Genomic DNA, 19,271 nt, shown 5'->3' with positions numbered 1-19,271 from the left:
TTGCGCAAAGAGTGTGTTGACAGCTCTTACACAGTAATTTTGGAAATTCTAATGTGAATTATGCAGATATATGTACACACACATATGCAAAAGGAAATGTCACCATAACTGGTGATTTAACAATGTTCAGACTGCTATTTCAGCTGGGCAGATGGCATTGTGGAAATACTACTGAAGAAATGTTTATAGACCATTTAAACAACTACTCCTGTCCTGCCAACACATTCCTACAAAATTTCTGTGTACGGTCGATCCTATTAATGTGAAATTCCAACATCTGAGAGTCTTAAAACCTCAAGCTCAAGCGTGGTATGTCAGTGAACATTTTACTTAGTGATGCATCTAACAAATGAGTTTGCAATAATTTAGTTTAAAAGGGATCAAAGCAGCAATATGATGCCATGCATGTGCAGAGATATAGTATTATGCAAATGTTGATTACAAAAGGCTCTTGCTGTTTTCCCTGTGATATTTCCGATAAACCTAATAGTAGCGGGAGTACAGATTCCAGTAACCTGCAGGTTTTTGTGGCAACAACTGAAAATGAAGGGGCCGGCAAGAAGATTATTCAATGCTTTGCTTTAGTCGGTTTTCATCTGGCAACTATCAAAAAGTCTGTTCCCTCGTGTTACTGTGTAATACTCACACTTGAATAGGGAGATTGTGGTAATGTCCCAGGTGGCTGCATTTCCAGATACTAAATTATTGCTGATGTTTTGGCAGCAAATAGAGTTGAGGGCCAATAGTATCTGTCTACTGGATAGTGGAGTCCTTACTCCCTTACAATGGGCTTGAGGCTAATGTTACTTTTATTGTCAATACAGCTGGACAGGGTCGGTCTTGTGGGACGAGGGAGCCGCCCTGTTCGTAGAACCATGCTGCAACGAGCACGAGCTGTTCCCTAAAAAAAAAACACACATAACTAATGTGCGAAGATGCTTGATGTAAACTCAGGTGCATGCACGCATCACGATACGTGCAGGCAGCCGCAAACATACAGTAGACGCTTACACACACATTTAACAAACATATGCACGCACTTTGCATTTGGCAGCACTGTAATTAGTCTCTGCTCAGTTTTGGAAGGCAGACTGAAACGCGAGAGAAAGCAGCAGGAGGGAAGAGACGGGGAGTGTGAGAGTGACAGTGAAAGAGAATGATAAATGATGGATTGAGAGACCCCGAGGTTACCAGTGTGAGGGAGTTACAGCTGGCTAGCTCATTCCGTGGAGCTACAGATCTCATAATAAACATCACATGGGTAGTTTGGGCTGGCGGGTGCAGATTAAGCCAGAGCTGTTAGCTCTTTAAAGACTGCTCAATGTTGCAGGCAGCCAAAAACCTATTTATAGGGTAGCTGGAAGTGTATCGAGGCAGGTAGGAAGGGAAGGAGCCAGACAGGGACAGTTTTCAACTGATTTATGTCCCTCAATCAGTGTAATAACAATAAACTGTCAACTAACACGCCACTTTTATTTGTAATTTATAGTACTGTGCACCTAATAAACCTATGTTTATTTCTCCCCTGTCCCTCCTCTTTCTGCCCCTCCCATGCTCCTATTCTCTGTCTCTTTGCACAGAGCTGCCTAGCAGTCCAGGTGGTCAGTTCACATTTCGCCCGCTGCCTCCACCTCCCCCACCACCCCACGCCTGCACTTGTGCCCGCCCGGCACCCTATGCTCAAGTCAGCCTGCAGAGGAAGACCATGCCAACGCGATGCCAGGCCAGTCAGGGGAGCCAGGGGGCAGATGCCAGCTCCAACACAGACCAGGCACAGCTTCACAACAGCTGGGTGCTCAACAGCAACATTCCCCTAGAGACCAGGTAAGAGAAATCAACAAATTAATAGGTTTCCCTTAAAGCTGTTGCAAACTCTAGATGTAAAGGTTATATTTTGCATGGTGCTTTTATTATTTTTTTAAACACTAAATGGGCAAAAAAAAGATCGGAGGGCTTCGTTCCAAAATGCTTGTAATCCAAAATGGTGGATATGTCATTTTGCAATGAAACCCTTCAAATGAAAATATCTTCAAGGCAAACCACCCTACTTCAACATAGTGTCACTTGATTAAAGACATTTCTTTAATCTCACAAATGAGGATCATTAGATTAAAGAAAATTCTTTCATCGTGACTCGTAGTTGGCAGACTTTCCCGATTTCTTAGAAAAATCAAGAGAAGAATGATTAAGAATGAATGTTGGACCAAAGGATTTGTTAGGATGGACATGTTTTGCACATGTAGAGAGCAGTAAGTGGAACACCACGCAAGCCTCTGGGGTATTATTTCATTCCATGTACATCATCAAAGTCATAATGAATCTCTCTTTTTTTTTTTTTTTTTTTTTTGGGATTGTTTTCATACCCATACCCTCCTACTGCAGAAAGATTTAGCAGGAGATCTGTGTCTGACTTTCTAAAATAAAAGTTAAATTCATTATGTAGGCGAAATCCTCTTTTCAGGAACAGATTGTGATTCCAATTTCAAATGTAGCACCCGATAAATTTTTCCAAATGCTTGGAGACAAGCCGGTGGAATTTCGTCCCATCAAACAGAATTAAGCATTTGCTTGCTGCATAAGTAATAATTGATCAGAGAATTATTTAGGAGATCCTCATTTGTGAGGCAGCCTTCGAGAAGACACAGCAAGGTGCAAAAGAATATGTTTGCATGTTTAATGAGAGCTTGTGCGGTAGCTGAATTCTGGTATTATGAGTGAGGATGAGATTGGCAGGCTGCCACACCAGAGAAGAGGTTTTAATAAGTTATGCATTAGGCCATAATTAGATCTTACCTCATTTTAAGGAAAGGAAGAATAAAATTAGATTCACTGACAATTTAAATTAATCATTGGCCAGACATGAGTATCAGTGTAAAAGACTTGTCAGTAGTGCATTGTAATTACATTACTTATCTGTGTGTGTGTGTTTGTGTGTGTGTGTTTGTCTGTAAGCTTTTAAATGAAAATCCACCATAAACTATTTTCTTCTTCTCATTCATTAAAAACAATGTTTGCTGAAAATAAAGGACTCCTTTCCAAAGAGAGATGAGATTATAAAACACAATCTCTGCAGTGGCTCACTATATTGGATGGTGGCTTTTTGTATTAACACATTTTTATATTTGGGACTTTATAGTCAATTTTTATTTGATAGTAAGGCGGCGGTGCCTCAGTTGGTAGAGTGGCCGCCTACCAACCGTAGGGTCGGAGGTTCGTGCCCAGCTCTTCCCGACCACATGTCAAAGTGACACTTAACCCCCAACAGACCATCCCCAGCCACGCAGTGCTGGTCCCGGGCCCCGTTGAAATTGGGGAGGGTTGCGTCAGGAAGGGCATCCGGAGTGAAAACTGTGCCAAATCAACATGCGGACAAATGATCTGCTGTGGCGACCCTGAACGTATGGGATAAGCCGAAAGGACAAATACAAATAAATAAAAGTACGCTAGTAGTTCTGAACCATAAAATATAATCATATTCATAGTCAATAGAAAAGTGTCTCATACCATAAATTAGATATTATTGGGTGGAAAGACAAAAAATATTTTCTGCTTAACTCTTTTGGGGTGTATTTTGTATACGTGCTCCCTTCCCTCTCCTCACATTCTCAGATACACTGCTAATCAAATGATTTCATATTTTTTATTCTTTCCCTGATGATGCTATCAGCTCAATCTTAGGCGTGATATTAAAGATTTATAAAGTATTTACTAACTTGACATGAGGGCTCATGCCAATAGAATTATAAGTGATGCTGTGACCTTAATAAAAATGGCAAAAAAACTGATGTTATCTGTTGTCAACTACACTTCCTCGACGTCTATTTGATGAATCTGTATCGAAATGTATCGACGTGGCGTCAGCAGAGATTAAGGTTGTTTGAAGTGTGCATAGATTTCCTTTTCAGCTGCGTATTCATAATGTTTCTGGAGAGGGCAGCTCGTGTAAGTGGAAGGATGCAGATATGGATATTCAATATATCTGAGTGGGTTTCACACTGGGTGTGTTAAGAGCCATAACAAATGTTGGGACTGTAATGCATCGACTGGTGCCCTGCCTTTTGCCCCTTCCTCTTATCGCTAAGAAGTGAGACTACTGGAATTGCACACTGTGTATGTGCAACCACGTACAGAAATCAACTTCTGCACAATCATAGCCCCCCCCACACACACACACACACACACACTCACACACACGCACAGACACAAAATAAAGTATTTGCATGTACCTGTATGCTGTGCACATATGCCTCCACCCACACGCAGTCATACTCACATATCCAGGTAGAGACAGCCCTTGGGCCGTAGACTCCGACCTCCTGGAGAGCGGGAAGTCTCATTTTCTTTCTGTCTCAGGGGAAATCTGCCCTCTGATATGAATTCAGAGCTTCCTGGGCGTCGCCCCTGGATATTGTCTGAGAAGATCAAAGGTAGGGAGCCAGGAAGAACAGTGAAGCGCGTTTAAAAGCATCGCGAAAAGAATAGAGTTCCACGCACGTTGACAAATGCAATTTCTTTAGTTGGATTCTAATCCTTTTTGCTCTAATCCACCTTCAGCAAAGCAATAAAAGCACCAGTGTGGATTCAACCTGTGTACTGGCCCCAAAAATGTGGAAATGCTCACCTGTAGTTGACGTCTTTTGTATATGCTTGTCTTATGTGGACATATCTGAGCTGAGTTATGTGTGTCTATGTGTGCGTTTGTCCCACGTCTATATCTAGCTTTTCAGAGTTGAACTATCGTTGACCCTTACTTAGGTGTGTGGTGTCTCCCTGTTCAGTCTCCCATCTGACTCACAGCCTTCGACAGACCCTGGATGGATGGATAGATGGTGAGAGGAGGGGAGATAAACATGAAATATAGTAGGGTCATGCTGTATTCAGACATACAAAAAGCAATACATAGAAAGATTAGTTATAGTTACAAAGATAGAGACAAATAGACAATTTTACTCAATAGAGAAATTAATACAGGACAACAAATCAACATGATTCAATATTCTTCAGTCCTGAGCAAGAATTATTAAAAATGTGAGGGGTGGGTGAGATCATTTTTAAATGCACTGAAACTCACACTTGTCCTGCTGTTTGCCTTTGAAGATTTGTTTTTGTTTTTATTTTATTGCAATGAAACTCGTTTCATTTTCCCAATTTTGTGTTTTTTAATATTGTTCTTATGCATACTTTCCCCAATGTAAAGCACTTTCACTTTCCTCCATTTAAAAAGTCCTGACCTCCATTTAAAAAGACAAAGTACATAAATTTTCCTTTCTCCATATACACAGATTTTCCTGCCATTTGCATCTGCTTTCTTTTGTCACACGTCAAGATTCTGAGTCTCACTTCCTGAAAAGTCTTGAAATTCTTACCCCAGTGGCAGAATTTTGCTCTGATTTCAAGTAAAGTGGATCTTCAAGGCTGAATATGAGCTTTAATGGCTTGAGAAGATGGATGTGTTTCTGCCGTGTGTGATGGCAAATGGACAAGGTGTAAGGCGGGTGCAGTCTAGAGTCCAGTGACACTGTCAGCATGATGTCTGGCCCCTTTTTAATGGCCTGTCCTCTGAGGGCCTTTCAGAGACTGTGGTCCTACCAGCAGCGTGTGACCTCACACCCTCTACTACTCGGTCAGAATAACATTCTGGCAAGCTGCATGTCTGCCCCGACAGATCGCACTCAAGGCCTGTATTTGCCCCCGGAGAGCTCGCAGTAACCTGGGGCAATCATTGCTGTCGGTGAATTCCAAAAGCTCCAGGAGATTTGTTTGCTATAAAAATACACACACACACACACGCATTGCAGAGAAAAAGACTATGAGTCATACCTGTATTTGTGCTTCTGATGTTGTCTCCAGTATAGCTATGGTTTGTTTGCCCATAGCAGCAGCAGTCTTTGTTCATTTTTTAATCGGAGCCAGAATGGCCAGAGAAAAACTGCTTATAATTGCCTGCCCATACCCACTTTTCCAAATTGCATAATTTCCTAGTCCCCATATTTCTGCTTCCTCAACTGACACCCTCCAACCCTCATCCTCCATTATCCAAACACAATATAGATGAAATGCTACCTAGATTAATTGCCCTTCAGCTTAGTTTCCTATCATCATCTGCCATCTAACGCGTGCTTTTTCATAATGAAAATGAACCTCATCTTCATTTAACTAATACAGTCGTATAACTTAAGTAGTCGCTTTGATGAGTCAAAAAAGGAATAGGTAAGTCATTGATCCTTGGCTGCCAGGGCTTCTTCATTCTCTTTCATATCAGTGCTACTCTGCATTACAGTAGCTGCTCATAATGTTGCACCAGAGAGGCCCTTTGTCAAATTTGGGCTTTTTCTCTGATGAAGGACCTGAGCTGGAAATAAGATTATAGTTTAATATTCGGTGACTTATTCTGTGTCAGTAGTGTGTTGTGAGTATATTACAAAAGATTTTGTGGTGTTCGTTTTGTTGTCTGTTGTTTAACTGGTGATGGTGCACTAACTGTGAATAATGACTGTGTTTTACACTTATTACATATATTGCTCACCTCCCCGACTTGATGGTGGAACATAATATAAATTGCAAGTGGAATTGTAGTGCTTAGGGATTTTCTTAGACTACTTTTCTTCCTTGATTTTAGCTTTTTTTGGATTAATCTTTGATGATGCGTTACTTGCAAATTTAAGAGGCCACTTAAATTAAAAGCAGACAAATGCAGCCAAACATGTGGGATATTAAGGGTTTAAGTGAATTACATACTCCCAGACAGTACTGAGAGCTTTTTTGACAGGTACGGTTTAGTGGGGACTCCATGCAGTGGCAAAGTGGAACAATCTGTCCTACGAATGATATCTGAGTCCTGAGCCAGCCTGTATCATTTAAAAATAGCAGGAGAGGGGTCTCTTCGAACATGTCCCACCTTGGGGGCCCTTTAAATGAGTTCCAGTCAGGCGTACTTCAGAGTAAGACTGAATTCCACTGAGTGTAAATTTGCATATATAGAATCAGGATAAAATACTAGATACCTGAGAAAAATGATGTTCGTGCTGTGCCGAGCTAATTGGCAAAGTATTGAACCACTGTTCTAAATAAGTCTGCGAAGTAACTCCGATTGTTTCCAACTGCACACCATAATCTACTTTGGAAAGACACAAATAGAAGCTCCCAGAGGTGCAGGTAGTTTGTGGGACACACAATACAAAAAAAAAATAGAACTGCTTACCCACATGATAAAGAAAGCAATTAATTGGTCGCACTTTAAACAAATCCACAGAACAGCAATCGTTCCATCACGGCTTGACAAACTGTAAATAGGCACAGCAGGTTGTGTCAAATTTCGGATTTAACCACATGCAGAGTTCATAAGGGTGTACAAATGAGTGGAGTTTAGAGGGCTGTGGACGGGTTTTTTTTTTTTTTTTTCCAGTCATTTGCAAATGTTTCTAATCCTAAAAAGTAAATGCAATAGAGTGAGTAAAAATCACACAGAGTCTTAATCTGATGTAGCTTAATGTAAGCTGCCTGTTAACTAACAGTTTGAGTCGGGGGAATTAAGTACACCAGAAATTAACACACCATATATCAATTAACTACAGTATACATTATGTGAATTTTGGCATAACACACCAGCTCTATATCTCTCTGCATTAGATTTAAGGAAGGTTACGTTTCAGCAACAAGTACGTTGGCAGTCGTCGTCCTCAGAGCTCTATTGTTCAAAGGGAAAACATACAGTATTGTTTGCAGGGAGCTAGCTATCAAATCACCCAACGACAGTTGTCATCTTAGTCAACAAAATCAACAGCTGCTGGTTAGAAATGAGAGGCCTTTTGTCTGCTTCTGTCTCAAATCAAGAGCTCTTTGTTTCAAAAATGACAAAGAATTTCAAGTGGTGAGTCTTCCTCCATTATCATTGTAATCTGTGGAAGAGTGACAGGTTTCGCATAAGGTTTTGTAACCTGTCACTTGAAATAAAGTTCTTTGTGTTTCTCTCCATAGACACTTCCTGTTCAAGCAAGGGTCTGGTTCATCAGCTCTACTGTCAGGGGCGGGACAGGGTTACCCCCTGACCTCTGGAACAGTGTACTCCCCCCCACCCCGGCCCCTCCCTCGCAGTAGCGTGACCAGACCACTGTTTACCTTCAACAAGCCTCACCGCTGTTGCAACTGGAAGTGTACGGCCTTGTCTGCGTCGCTCCTCACTCTCACCCTGGCCCTGCTGCTCACATACGTCATCGGTGAGTTACAGTTCAACACACATCCACCATCAAGTGTGCAAAGGTGGTCGGGTGTAACAACACAAGAAGATTTGGTTGGTTCTGAATGTATTTAATATATCAACTTTTCAAAACAAATGGCAAGAGAAGACGGGAAATTGGGAGGCTGCCAAGTTCATTAAGAACATGGAATCAATAAAAAAAATACAGAAACAAACCCTTACAGAATTTTTTACACTTAAAGAATGTTGCAGGCATCAAAGTGTAAAAAAATAAAGGAAGGAGAGAGAAAAAGCGATCAATAAGGATCAAAGCAGGCCTGCTGAAGATTTCACACTTTTACTCTGAAGGAGTTTGTTTTAAAAGTAGCAGGTAATGTATTCCAAATGTGACCCTCTGTCGGAAATTCTGAAAATTTTAATTAGCTGTCCTGCACCAAAGCACACAAAACTGGTAATTCCATGATGAATACACACACTCTAAGTAATAACTTTTTTTCCTCTCACACACTACACAAAGTCACACATTCACCTTCCTGCAGCTCTACCCTTTAAAGCCACGTTGTTTCATTGTATTAATTGGTCTTGTTTTGTCTTAACTATTGCCCTTGTTACCTGTACTTTCTTAGAATTTTGTGCATATTTATATGTGCCTATTCAATAATTCATTTTCCTTAATTTTTCATCTCTTACACGTGGAGGTCTTATTTCTTAAGACCTACTTTACTCTTTTATGAGTTTCTAATCACGCCTGCACAGATTACAACACTTTCTTATGTCTCATACATTGTCCGATGATTTTGTCATTATAGTCATTTGTAAAGAGGAGATGGAGCCCACTGATGGGTCTGTAGCACAGACTTTATTCCAGTTTTATTCTGAGAAATTGTAATATTTAAGTTTTCACTTTAAATATTTGCTAATATTACTTATGACATTTCAGAGGAGTATTTTAAAAATGCAGTATTCCTGGATCTGCTGGGGAGATGCTAATATGCACCTTTCTACTGATTTATACAACTTTGGAAGTTTTGAGACTTATTCTGTAGTCTGAAAGATTATCAGAAGATGTTGGCAAAGTCAAATTCCAAAATCTTTTTATCAATTCCCTTGAAGTGCACAAATTCCCTGTTCATTCTCAACCTTGGCCCAGCCCTGCACATCAGCACATCGTCTTCACTCTACCACCCCAAGTGCAGATATCCCAACCCTCCACCCAGCCAGTTCATTTCCCTCCTGTGGTGGTGCTCAAGGTCATGCCGGAGCAGGCGGGGGTTAGCATTAATCACACAAACACACACACACACGCACACACATATACACACAAATCCATGCAGATTAATCCCCAGTCTGAACCATGCTATTCCATTAATGTCCCAGCCCCGGTAATTAGTGCATTAGTGAGGAGTGTGAGTGATGACTCGGAGACGACATCACCTTTTAATTGGTGTCATGCTCCACTCCTGCTTGGCAATGATTGATCCTCATGTTGACATCACCATGGCAACAGCACCAAGATGTATGGGATGTAAGCATAGATGATATGTTAGCTTGTAAATCAAAGATATTCAAAAAGCAAGATTAAAGCGGTATGGACTTAAAGCCATTGTCTGGGGAGAGAGGTTGAGACACAGGGCACCAGATGATTAGGTCCTCCCATTACATAATGAGCCAGTAATTTTAATGAATTAATTAACAGCTTTTGACAGGAAGAAAAAAATCTGCCCCAGTAGCATTGCACATTCTCATCTTCATCAAATAATAGCCATGCTGACTTCTGCTGTATTTATTGATTTCAAATTTGACTCTCATTAAGTCAGCTTCTTATTGAAGATTACTTCTTATTATCATAAAATATTGTAATAAGAAACAGAAGAAATAAAATTACATGTTTAAATATGATAATGAATAATCTTTTATTCAAACTATAATCACCTCCTTCAGGATATTGTTATATTAATCTGCACTTATCTGGGCAGTTCGAGGAGTATACATAGTAATTATTTTTTTTCATGTTTTTTTTATTCTCTCCTCTCTCTTATGTGTAAGATCCCCCAAGTTGAGCATCAAGCATTCCCCAAACATCCAACTTGTCCAACTTGGCTTTAAGGATTTGATCATTCTTTTTTTTAAGTGATGATTTGATGATATGATGGACATATTGATAATAACCAATATGTCCAATCTTATATATTACAGTTTGTTGATAGATGAAGAAAAAAATAGATGGATTGCATCTTTCCACTGTGGTAAATGTTGTGTACATTGTTAGTGGGTTTTACACTAATACACAGCAAGCAACAAAAAAAAGGAAACATTTTTCATTACAGTTGTGCCAAGCTGGAGCCCAAAAAAATGTTGGAGATGTCCCCCACCCACGTCCCAACCCAGGGGGGAATCATTTTAAGGCAGCTGTTACATTTGGCTGAATCTTCATGATGCTCAGCCAAACTTTACACTATTTGCCATAGTCAACTATGGTTAAGCTTGCAACTGAGCACTAACTGATCTCACGTATAATGTGGAGGATCAGAATAACCAGTGACGTAACAGCAAAGTCCTTCCAGCAGATCCGGGAACACTTGTGGTTGCTTTTAATAATTTAATAAACTTTATTTTTTTTTTCCACAATTTGGAACTAATTCTTAATATCCATTTCAAATTACTGCCAGTCCTAAAAACCTCTTTCTGCATGTTATGTGACTTGTTTATTCATTTTGGGGGGGAAAGTAACCCAGCGAACAATGAGGCAATAATATTATGTCTCAAATTAAGGTTTCCAATTAGCACAACAATGGGACGATACATGATTGCAGAGATAATGCTGTGTCTAAGTGATTGCAGCATATGCCCCCTGTTGTGATTAGCTAAGGCAGTCCTCCTCGCCTTCTTTACTGCCCTCTTTCCTCTCCTCCCATACCCCCTGGTGTTGCAGGGGCCGTGAATAGCTTTGTTAATTTGTTTATCTCCCAACGTACCCCTCCCCTCCTGCAATCGTAGCTTGTTATTAAGCACAACACGGCCATCAGATATGAGGAGCAGGCATTATGATAGTAGACGGGGCATTTAAGGAGAGATAGAGGACAGATTAAGATTGCATCTGTAATCTTGAGGAATATTGCTGCTTACAAAACTACCAGTAATTCATTTCTATTTTAAGCATCATTTATATTCGGTCTCTATAAAAACCTATGTGCTACTGCTCTATCATGCTGTCAAAAAAAAAAAAAAGCTAATTAGAGAATTTTGTGCATAAATAAATTTCTTGCTGTTTTAAACAGTCACAATACTCAGTTGTTGAATTGAATATGAGGAGAGGGTGGGATGTGTCAGTTTTGAAAAGATAACCATCTCTATGGCAACGGGGAGAAGCTACTGACGCAAGTGAAATGAACAAGTCAGCAGCACCCTGCAATCAAATAATCACCTCTAAATCACATTTCAGTCACTTACACACACACAGCGAGACACGGAGACAGTGAACACTTTTAGCTAACATCTTCTTTATATTTTTGTTGTGCTGAATGCGATGCTTCAGGGAACCTTGTGGTTCCATAAAGAGCCAAATGACTCGTTAGTGGCGTTAAGTTCATTACTTTTACACTTTTTCTTTCAGCAAATCTACTTTCACAGTTTGATGCCAATTCAAAGCATCTGCTTTAAAAGTTAGTCATTAATTTCAGGGGTCAAACTCAGTACAGTCTCAAGCTGATCTCAAATGAATAAAAATGGTGCGGCTGTGTGTTTATTAGCACTATGAACAACCATTACTTCCATTACTAATAAATCAGCAGATTATTTTCCTGATATGCGTTTGCAGAGCCTACCGTGGGGCGTGTTGTTATTGTTTTGTGTTAGACAAAACTGCGCATCCATTTTTGAAGATGGTAGCGGTTATTTGGTATTTCTGCTTGAAAAAAAATTACACAAATGATTAATGAGTCATAAAAATAGTAGTAGTAATCAACTAATTGTATGTGCATCTGCAGCCTGAAATAGTGATAAAATAATTGGTCAATTAATGATGTTGATGCAAAATTAATTGTCAATTTTGAACAATTAACCGTGTGACTAATTTACAAAAATGTCATTTTCTGCTTTCAGATTTTGAAATGTTATAATTTTATATAATTGCAAAATGAGCATCTCTTGTTTTTGGACTGTTGGTTGGAAAAAACAAGTTATTTAAAGCTTTCACTTTGGGCTCAATTAATGCAAAAACCTAATAAAAAAAAAATAATGGACATTCAACAAATTATACAAATGCAGGTTAGTGACAGCCTAAGTTAAAAAATGAAACTAGAGGCAAGTGCTGAATGGTATTTTCTCGGTCTGGATCTGGATTTCTCCTTCAAAAGGCCTCGTCTGTCTCTAAGTCACAAGAAAATTACAGCTCATCTTAGGTGCTTGTTCTATTCTGTTTTGTTGTTGCCTGCCAACCTAAAAAATTACAAGTGGAAGCGCATTTTATCAAGAAGACATACACACTCACATTTAATTACAATGTATCACAAACCCCAATTTTCTTTAGCTCTCCATTTTCTCAGAAACTGAAAAATGGGTTGAATGACCATAGAACCACAGAACATTAGGTTTCATCGGTATTTGTGCTAATGGATCATAAACCACAGCATATAGAAAGAAAAGTAAAGATTGTATTGCTCACACCCTGTCAATAGGACATATCTACAACATGTACAGTATGGAAATGGTTCACTCTTTCAGTTACTGCATCTGCCATCATTTTCTGACACAAGTGCTGCAATATTTGCTGCAGGTTGGTCACCTATTGCAGCATGGAAGTGAGGCAAACAGAGTGCACCTATTGACTGCCATGGATTATAAATCATACCATCGGTCATTAACTATGCTGTGAGGATGACAAAAAAAATTTATGGTTATATTCAACAGGTTTGCTGTGGAAAAAAACTTTAAAATACTTTTGAGGGTTGATCTTTTCTTACAGTTGAGAAAAGTAGTAGTACCAGAATTTTCCAAACATCACATTTATAAAAAATATCAGTTACCAGGGCAGTCGCACCGAAAGGTGCTTTTTATGTTTTTTTCTAAGATTAGTGGGATTTCAAAAATCAAAGTACGTAATTTAATACTTTACTTGAGTAGTAGTAGGTTGGGATATAATTAGGTAGCAGATTGAATAAGGATTAAACATTAATCAATAAATCAATTTTTTTTAGGATACAAAAGGTTCAGTCCGCATCTGCACTAGTCGCAATTTAGCGAGAGTACATCTGCTTTTTATTTTTATTTTAGTTTTTGTTATTACAGAATTAAAACTAGTCTTATAGCAGTAAAATGTAGAAGATGAAGCATGAAACACAGTCACAGTAGGCTACATCTTGCCTCAACCCAGAAAATGTAAGTTTCTTGTTACATAATATTGTTATCTAACGTTACGTTATGCTAGCATGAATTATTACTGTGGTGTGTGTCTTTTTTTTACGTAAAAGCACCAAAACTATAAAAAAAATAATAAAAAAATTCTTAGGAAAGAAACTTTAAGTTTTAAAAAGGGGAAACAACCATGAGCAGTGGCCTGTCTAAAAAACGCACAGTGATCATGTCATCAGATAAGACGATATGACCACTTTTGTAAGTGAAAAACCTCTATATGTTATTATCACAGAGGAGGCAGCAGCCGGTTCTCTACTAATTGATGACGCTTGAGATATTAGACAGGGAGCGAGCGCATGAAAGACACAGGCTATGGGGGACTGTTTAGACAAGGTAGTTGACCTTTAATTAGAATAGCCTTCATTCTGCCTCAGATGTAATTGAATGACTGTCAAAAAGGAGATGTTTACAACACAATTAGGCTCCTTATGGTGCAACAGTTGTTAAGGAATTGTTCTGGAGACAAATGAACAAGTCATACATGCAGATTATGCATGATATGTGGACAACAGTGTAAGAAGTGGACAGATATCTCCAGTAATTGTCATAGTAACTAGCTCCCTTCATTACGTGGTCAGAAAATAGAACTTCTGACTGGCACAAAGATTGCTAATAGGCATCTTGTACTCAGGTGCATGATGGAAGTTTGTCAGGTAGGTTTCATGCTGGTTACAATCCATTCTTATTCCTTATCAGTGCTCCAGGCTTTGAACTCAGTTTGAAAGTAAACACAGTAACATGAACAAGAAAACTAATGTTATCAGTGAGTGAAAGTTCATGTTGCTTTTATCAAAGCCAAGGCCAATTCCTATTATCAACAACCACTCGAGAGTGAACTATAACTAGTATGAACATCGAAACGTGGCTTGGTAAAAGAATGTTATCATTACAGCTAACTTCTATGCCAAAATGATAAATTACAGTAAACACTATAACTTATCACAAAACTCGCTAGTTGGCTTAGTCAGTCAAAATGGGTGGGAAAATCTAATTACATTGAACATTCTACTGTATATTACCTTTTATTTTCTAAAAATGAACTTTACATATAAATAGGTTTCCAATCCAGTCACTTTGTGAAAAGTAATTAAAGAAGTGTCTCAGCAGAAAAAGACACCTTGGCCTTGTTTTTTTTAAGTTGACGTAGCAATGAAAAGGACAGGGAAACAGAGACTCCGAACAAATCCACATAGAGGCAATGAAGAGTCCAAAATAAAAGTATGGTATAAGTCAATGATGAAAACATGTTCAAAATTGCAGGTTCCCTGTGCTGAATACTTTTATCTACCTCTAACTCTAGCGACATTCTGCAGTAATAATAAACTCAGTGGTGTTAGGAGTCACAACATGCAGACTAGTAGGAACTGCAGTCTGTTCTGATAGCAGGTGGTGGGAAGGAGGCCAGAGATTGTTTACAGACGTAAAGTCAGAGGGTCGGCTGCACCTAGTGATGGCTGGCTGGATGAAGCTGTTGAGGCGCTGAGTTGGGTTAGTGCTAATCATGTGTTACCTTCTCTCAAAGGTAAGTTTTTGAACAGGTGGTTTTCTGTTTGTGTGGGATCAGTGGCCATCCTCTCATTGTGTGGCTCAGTCAAGGGGGGACAAACTGGCAACCAGTTATCTATTCTGCAATGTTGAGTGGATACAATTGGCTGCTATGAGTTATTCCCAGTAGGGGAAACTAGAAACTAGAACCTTTAGAAACTAGAACCTTTACTATTAGGAGTGTTTTGGCTTAGTCCAGTTCAGTGGGACACAGTCATATTGCCACATACAGTAAATGAATCCTTATGCTGCCTTTTTCTGCACTGCACAATACCGTTATTCACTGTGTTCCAACAGCTGTTTTTTTAATCTTATGCATAATTATAGCTTACGCTGAGAGGGCATTGTGTCCATACAAAGCTTTAAACCGCTCACTCGCTTACAAAATCAATGAGCCTTACAGATTTCTGTCTGCCCATATGTGTTCTGAGTGTGTAAGCTTATGCATGTACATGGAACTGGGGATATGACTATGTCTTTGTGATTGGGAGTGTGTGTGTGTGTGTGTGTGTGTGTGTGTGTGTGTGTGTGTGTGTGTGTGTGTGATTACCACTAGCTTCTTTCAGGTAGCTGCTTCATGCCTCATTGGGGTCTGTATTGATTGGTCCAGTTTCTCTTTGTTTTCACTCCTCTATTTCGGTCATCTGATGCAGCTCTAAGAAACCTGGTGGCCTTTGCTAAAACTACCTTAACAGCTACAGAAGCCTTTGGTAAAATTGCTTTAAATGGCTCGACAGACCCTGGTCAAAAAGCTTTGAATGGCAAGAGAACCTTTTGGTAAAATGTCTCCAGAAGGTCAGAGAGGCTGCAGTAAAATGGCCTCAATAGCTCCAATAGTTCACTGGGCAAGTACATGCTCACACACATCCACACGGCCGTGCACTGCAACTCAAATTCACATGCTCTCTTTTTTCTTTCTCATCTACTATATGACACTCACACAAACACACTGTGTTTGACTGTGAGCGGCAGTGGTGAGTCGCTGTTTTTCTGCTGTGTTTTAGCTCTCAGTGGTGGTAGATGGTGGCTGCCAGAGGGGAATGTAACATGGCGCCGATCCCCTGCTCATTTAGCACTATTCTGTCTGTTGTAACATGACTCAGCTTTCAGAAAGGGGCCAGATAAGTAAGACAGCGAGTGGGAGATAAACGGAGAGAGTGGAGGACTCTGACAGAAAGAGAGAGGGGGCGTGATTAGAAATGAAAGAACAACGGAGAAATTTGTGAAGCAGAAAGCTGTGATCTGTTGGACTTGGTGTACTGTCGCTACCGTGACTAACTAGATGACAGTGACATTGAGTTTTACTGGTAAATAAACACCAGGATATAGAGCAAATCTCATCCTTCATGACATGAAAAATGTGTCACCACCTCGGCTTTTCCTTTATCCCTCTTTTCTTTTTTATTCTTTTATTCAAACAGGACATCCCATTCCTCATTAGCAAGGTCACACAGATGACAATCCTGAGGTCTGAACAAGTCAACACATTGCGGTGAGAGGTTCCATCACTGCTTAGAGACACACACACACACTTTTACACAAGCATGTCAGCAAGCACACACACTTAAAAACAGTCATGACAGTCGTATTAGTAGCTTTCAAGAGGTTGGTGAAGGGGAGTAAGAAAAACACTTTAGCACCTCTTGTCTGTCAAAGTTGAGCGAGGGCCGACAGGCATAAAGACGGGAGGGCAGGCGGACCCCCAGGTTCTTTCAGTTTCTACTCCAACGTTGACTCAGACACAGATTTGTTTTATTGGTACTGAAGTTCCTCTCCTTCGTTCTCCTTCACACTTGTTTTCCCCATTTATCTCTTCCCTCTTTTCTTCCCCTCATCTTGCTCACTCCTCGTGTCTTTTATCTCTCCGTCCTCCACTGTCTCCCTGCTTTTCTTTCTCCCATCCCTTCAGAAGCTGTGGCTTAGCTAGAGGCTGACACAGCCATGCTGAACTTGAATGAGCAATTGCTTTGACTGTACATGCTAAATGTACACACTAAATCGAATGACTGATGCTCTTGAAAGTGTTTCCTGCCAGGCAAAACCAGCTGTAGTGTTTGGTTGTCAGGCAGTATAGAGTTGGTGATTAGCTATATGTAAGAGCAAAAAGAACTTGACAATCAAGCCTAGGTGTGTTTCCGTTTATGGAGGAATATTGATAAATCATTTTAACTGACTGCAGTGCTATCTTGGCTGTAATGGTCATCGATAAGACAGTATATTCACAGTCAATCTTAGGATTGAGTCCTGGAGACCAGCTTAAGACTGTTACAAACAGCAGATAACAGCATGTAGTGCAACACAGGTATGCACATGTGCACACGCGCACACACACACACACACACACATAGGCACACAATTTTCTTTCTCTATTGCCTACTCTTTCTCCAGCCACGAGTGTGAAATCTAATCACCACTGGAGCCCGCAATCATTTCTTTTTAATCGTCACACACACATAAACACACATGCGTGACGACAACAACAATAGCTACAACTGCCGCACCAACTGCAAGCTAGTATTATCTCTGCATCTACCAGCTTAAACTGTCTGCTTTAAAAACCTGGCTGTCTGGAAAGAATTGTGGAGAGACTTTAGTGGTGCTCGGTTGCCATTTAGTTACAATCACAATAATGATTTGCCTTTGATTGGTCTTTACAGTCCAGCATTTAATGCTGCTAATGTTAACAGCTGTAATGGAGCAGTTTTTTTATCTCAGCATCCTTGCTTTTCCACAGTGTTCCCTTCAGTCTGCCACATCATCCACGCACATCTCTGCAGGGTAGCCGACAGCGAGGGTATGGTACAGAACCCCCCCCACTCACAGCAGTGCCATCCTATTACCTCTGGCAGTCATCTCGCTGTCACGCTGATCAATGATTCATGTGTGCGAGGGCCTCGGCCTGTTAGCTCGTTGCACTTCTGCTCACTGTCGCTACCGTGCTGCTGTCGCCGCTTCAGTTATAATGACTGGACTCACTCGCAGTATCTCTCTAACGCGTTATGCTCGTTTTTTGTGAGAGCACGAGAGTAAGATGGACGCAGAGAGAGAGATGGATAGACAGACAGGGCGAAAAAAGAAAGTGAGAGTAAAGGTTCATGCTGAGCACATGCTGCTTGCATAACTGACTGCATGCTGTGCCTAAGTGTGTGTCTATGTGAGTGTGTGTGCTTTTTATGTGTTCACACAAATGTTCAAAAATGTCTCAACTCCTATAGGCAATAGAGTTAAGAAGTTAAGGAAACTGCTCATACTGTACATTGTATTGTAAATGTAATGACGTTTGTAATGTTCCTTAACAAAACAATACACCGTGTCCTGGTGACAGAGTGATCAAGACACAAACCAGATAAGTGCATTGTCACCAGTTCACTTTCACATGGGGACCATTGTTGGTCAAAGCCACTTTCTTCTCTTGTTTATGTCTGTGTCAATACTATTAGTTGACCAATAAAGACTGTAAATCATAGCAATTTCAACATGTTGTTGTTGCAGCAAGGAACAGAACACTGTGACAAAGTTGCTGAATTCATCTAACTTTAACCCAAAATCGATTCTGAATTTGTTTAAAATGATTTATGTTATTTTTACATTTTACTATTTATGATTAGTTCAGTTTTTATGCTAAGCTACCCGGCTTCTGGCATTGGCTTAATATTTGTCATCCAGATATGAGACTGGAATTAATTGTCTTGTAGGAGTTAAACTTCTAAAAAACAAAACAAAAGTGATTACCAAATGAACAAAGTGGGCGATTGCCCCAGACTGTCAGGAGCCACCCAATGCCCAGGGGGTTCTAGGGGGTCTCTGTGGCAATGTATTTGGGGAAATTTGATAATTATGATTTGAGTGGTTGCAATTAAAACAATTTTTTAATCAAATTACCACAGTGTGAAATACAGCAAGCCTGGGGCAAGATCTCAGTGTAGAAACACTGGTTAGTTTTTCAGGAAAAAAATTGGGGAAATGTGTCTGTGTGGGCTAAACAGTGCAAGACATCAAATTGTTGTTCTGGGCTCCTATTGCGGCTTAATCCCACTTCCAGTGGGGGTGAACACTTTTTGTTGACAGTGTATTTTCCTGACAACAGCGCAAATGTCAGCTATCACAGGAAAATCTA

The 19,271-nt window shown here is 40.0% G+C and overlaps 1 protein-coding gene across 5 annotated transcripts in view; it reads left to right on the top strand.

Moving 5' to 3' along the window:
• Positions 1-19,271, top strand: part of tenm1 (teneurin transmembrane protein 1) — a 158,580-nt gene that overhangs the window by 47,909 nt on the left and 91,400 nt on the right. For all 5 annotated transcript variants that reach the window (XM_067518552.1, XM_067518554.1, XM_067518553.1 and 2 more), the window contains 2 exons: positions 1,581-1,824; positions 7,978-8,216. In XM_067518552.1, the coding sequence (XP_067374653.1) occupies positions 1,581-1,824; positions 7,978-8,216 (483 nt within the window). The remainder of the gene's footprint in view (positions 1-1,580; positions 1,825-7,977; positions 8,217-19,271) is intronic.

Source organism: Channa argus, chromosome 10, assembly GCF_033026475.1.
Source record: "Channa argus isolate prfri chromosome 10, Channa argus male v1.0, whole genome shotgun sequence".
Lineage (NCBI taxonomy): Eukaryota > Metazoa > Chordata > Actinopteri > Anabantiformes > Channidae > Channa > Channa argus.
Note: the sequence above shows the minus strand (reverse complement) of the source record. Positions and strands in the feature narration are given on the sequence as shown.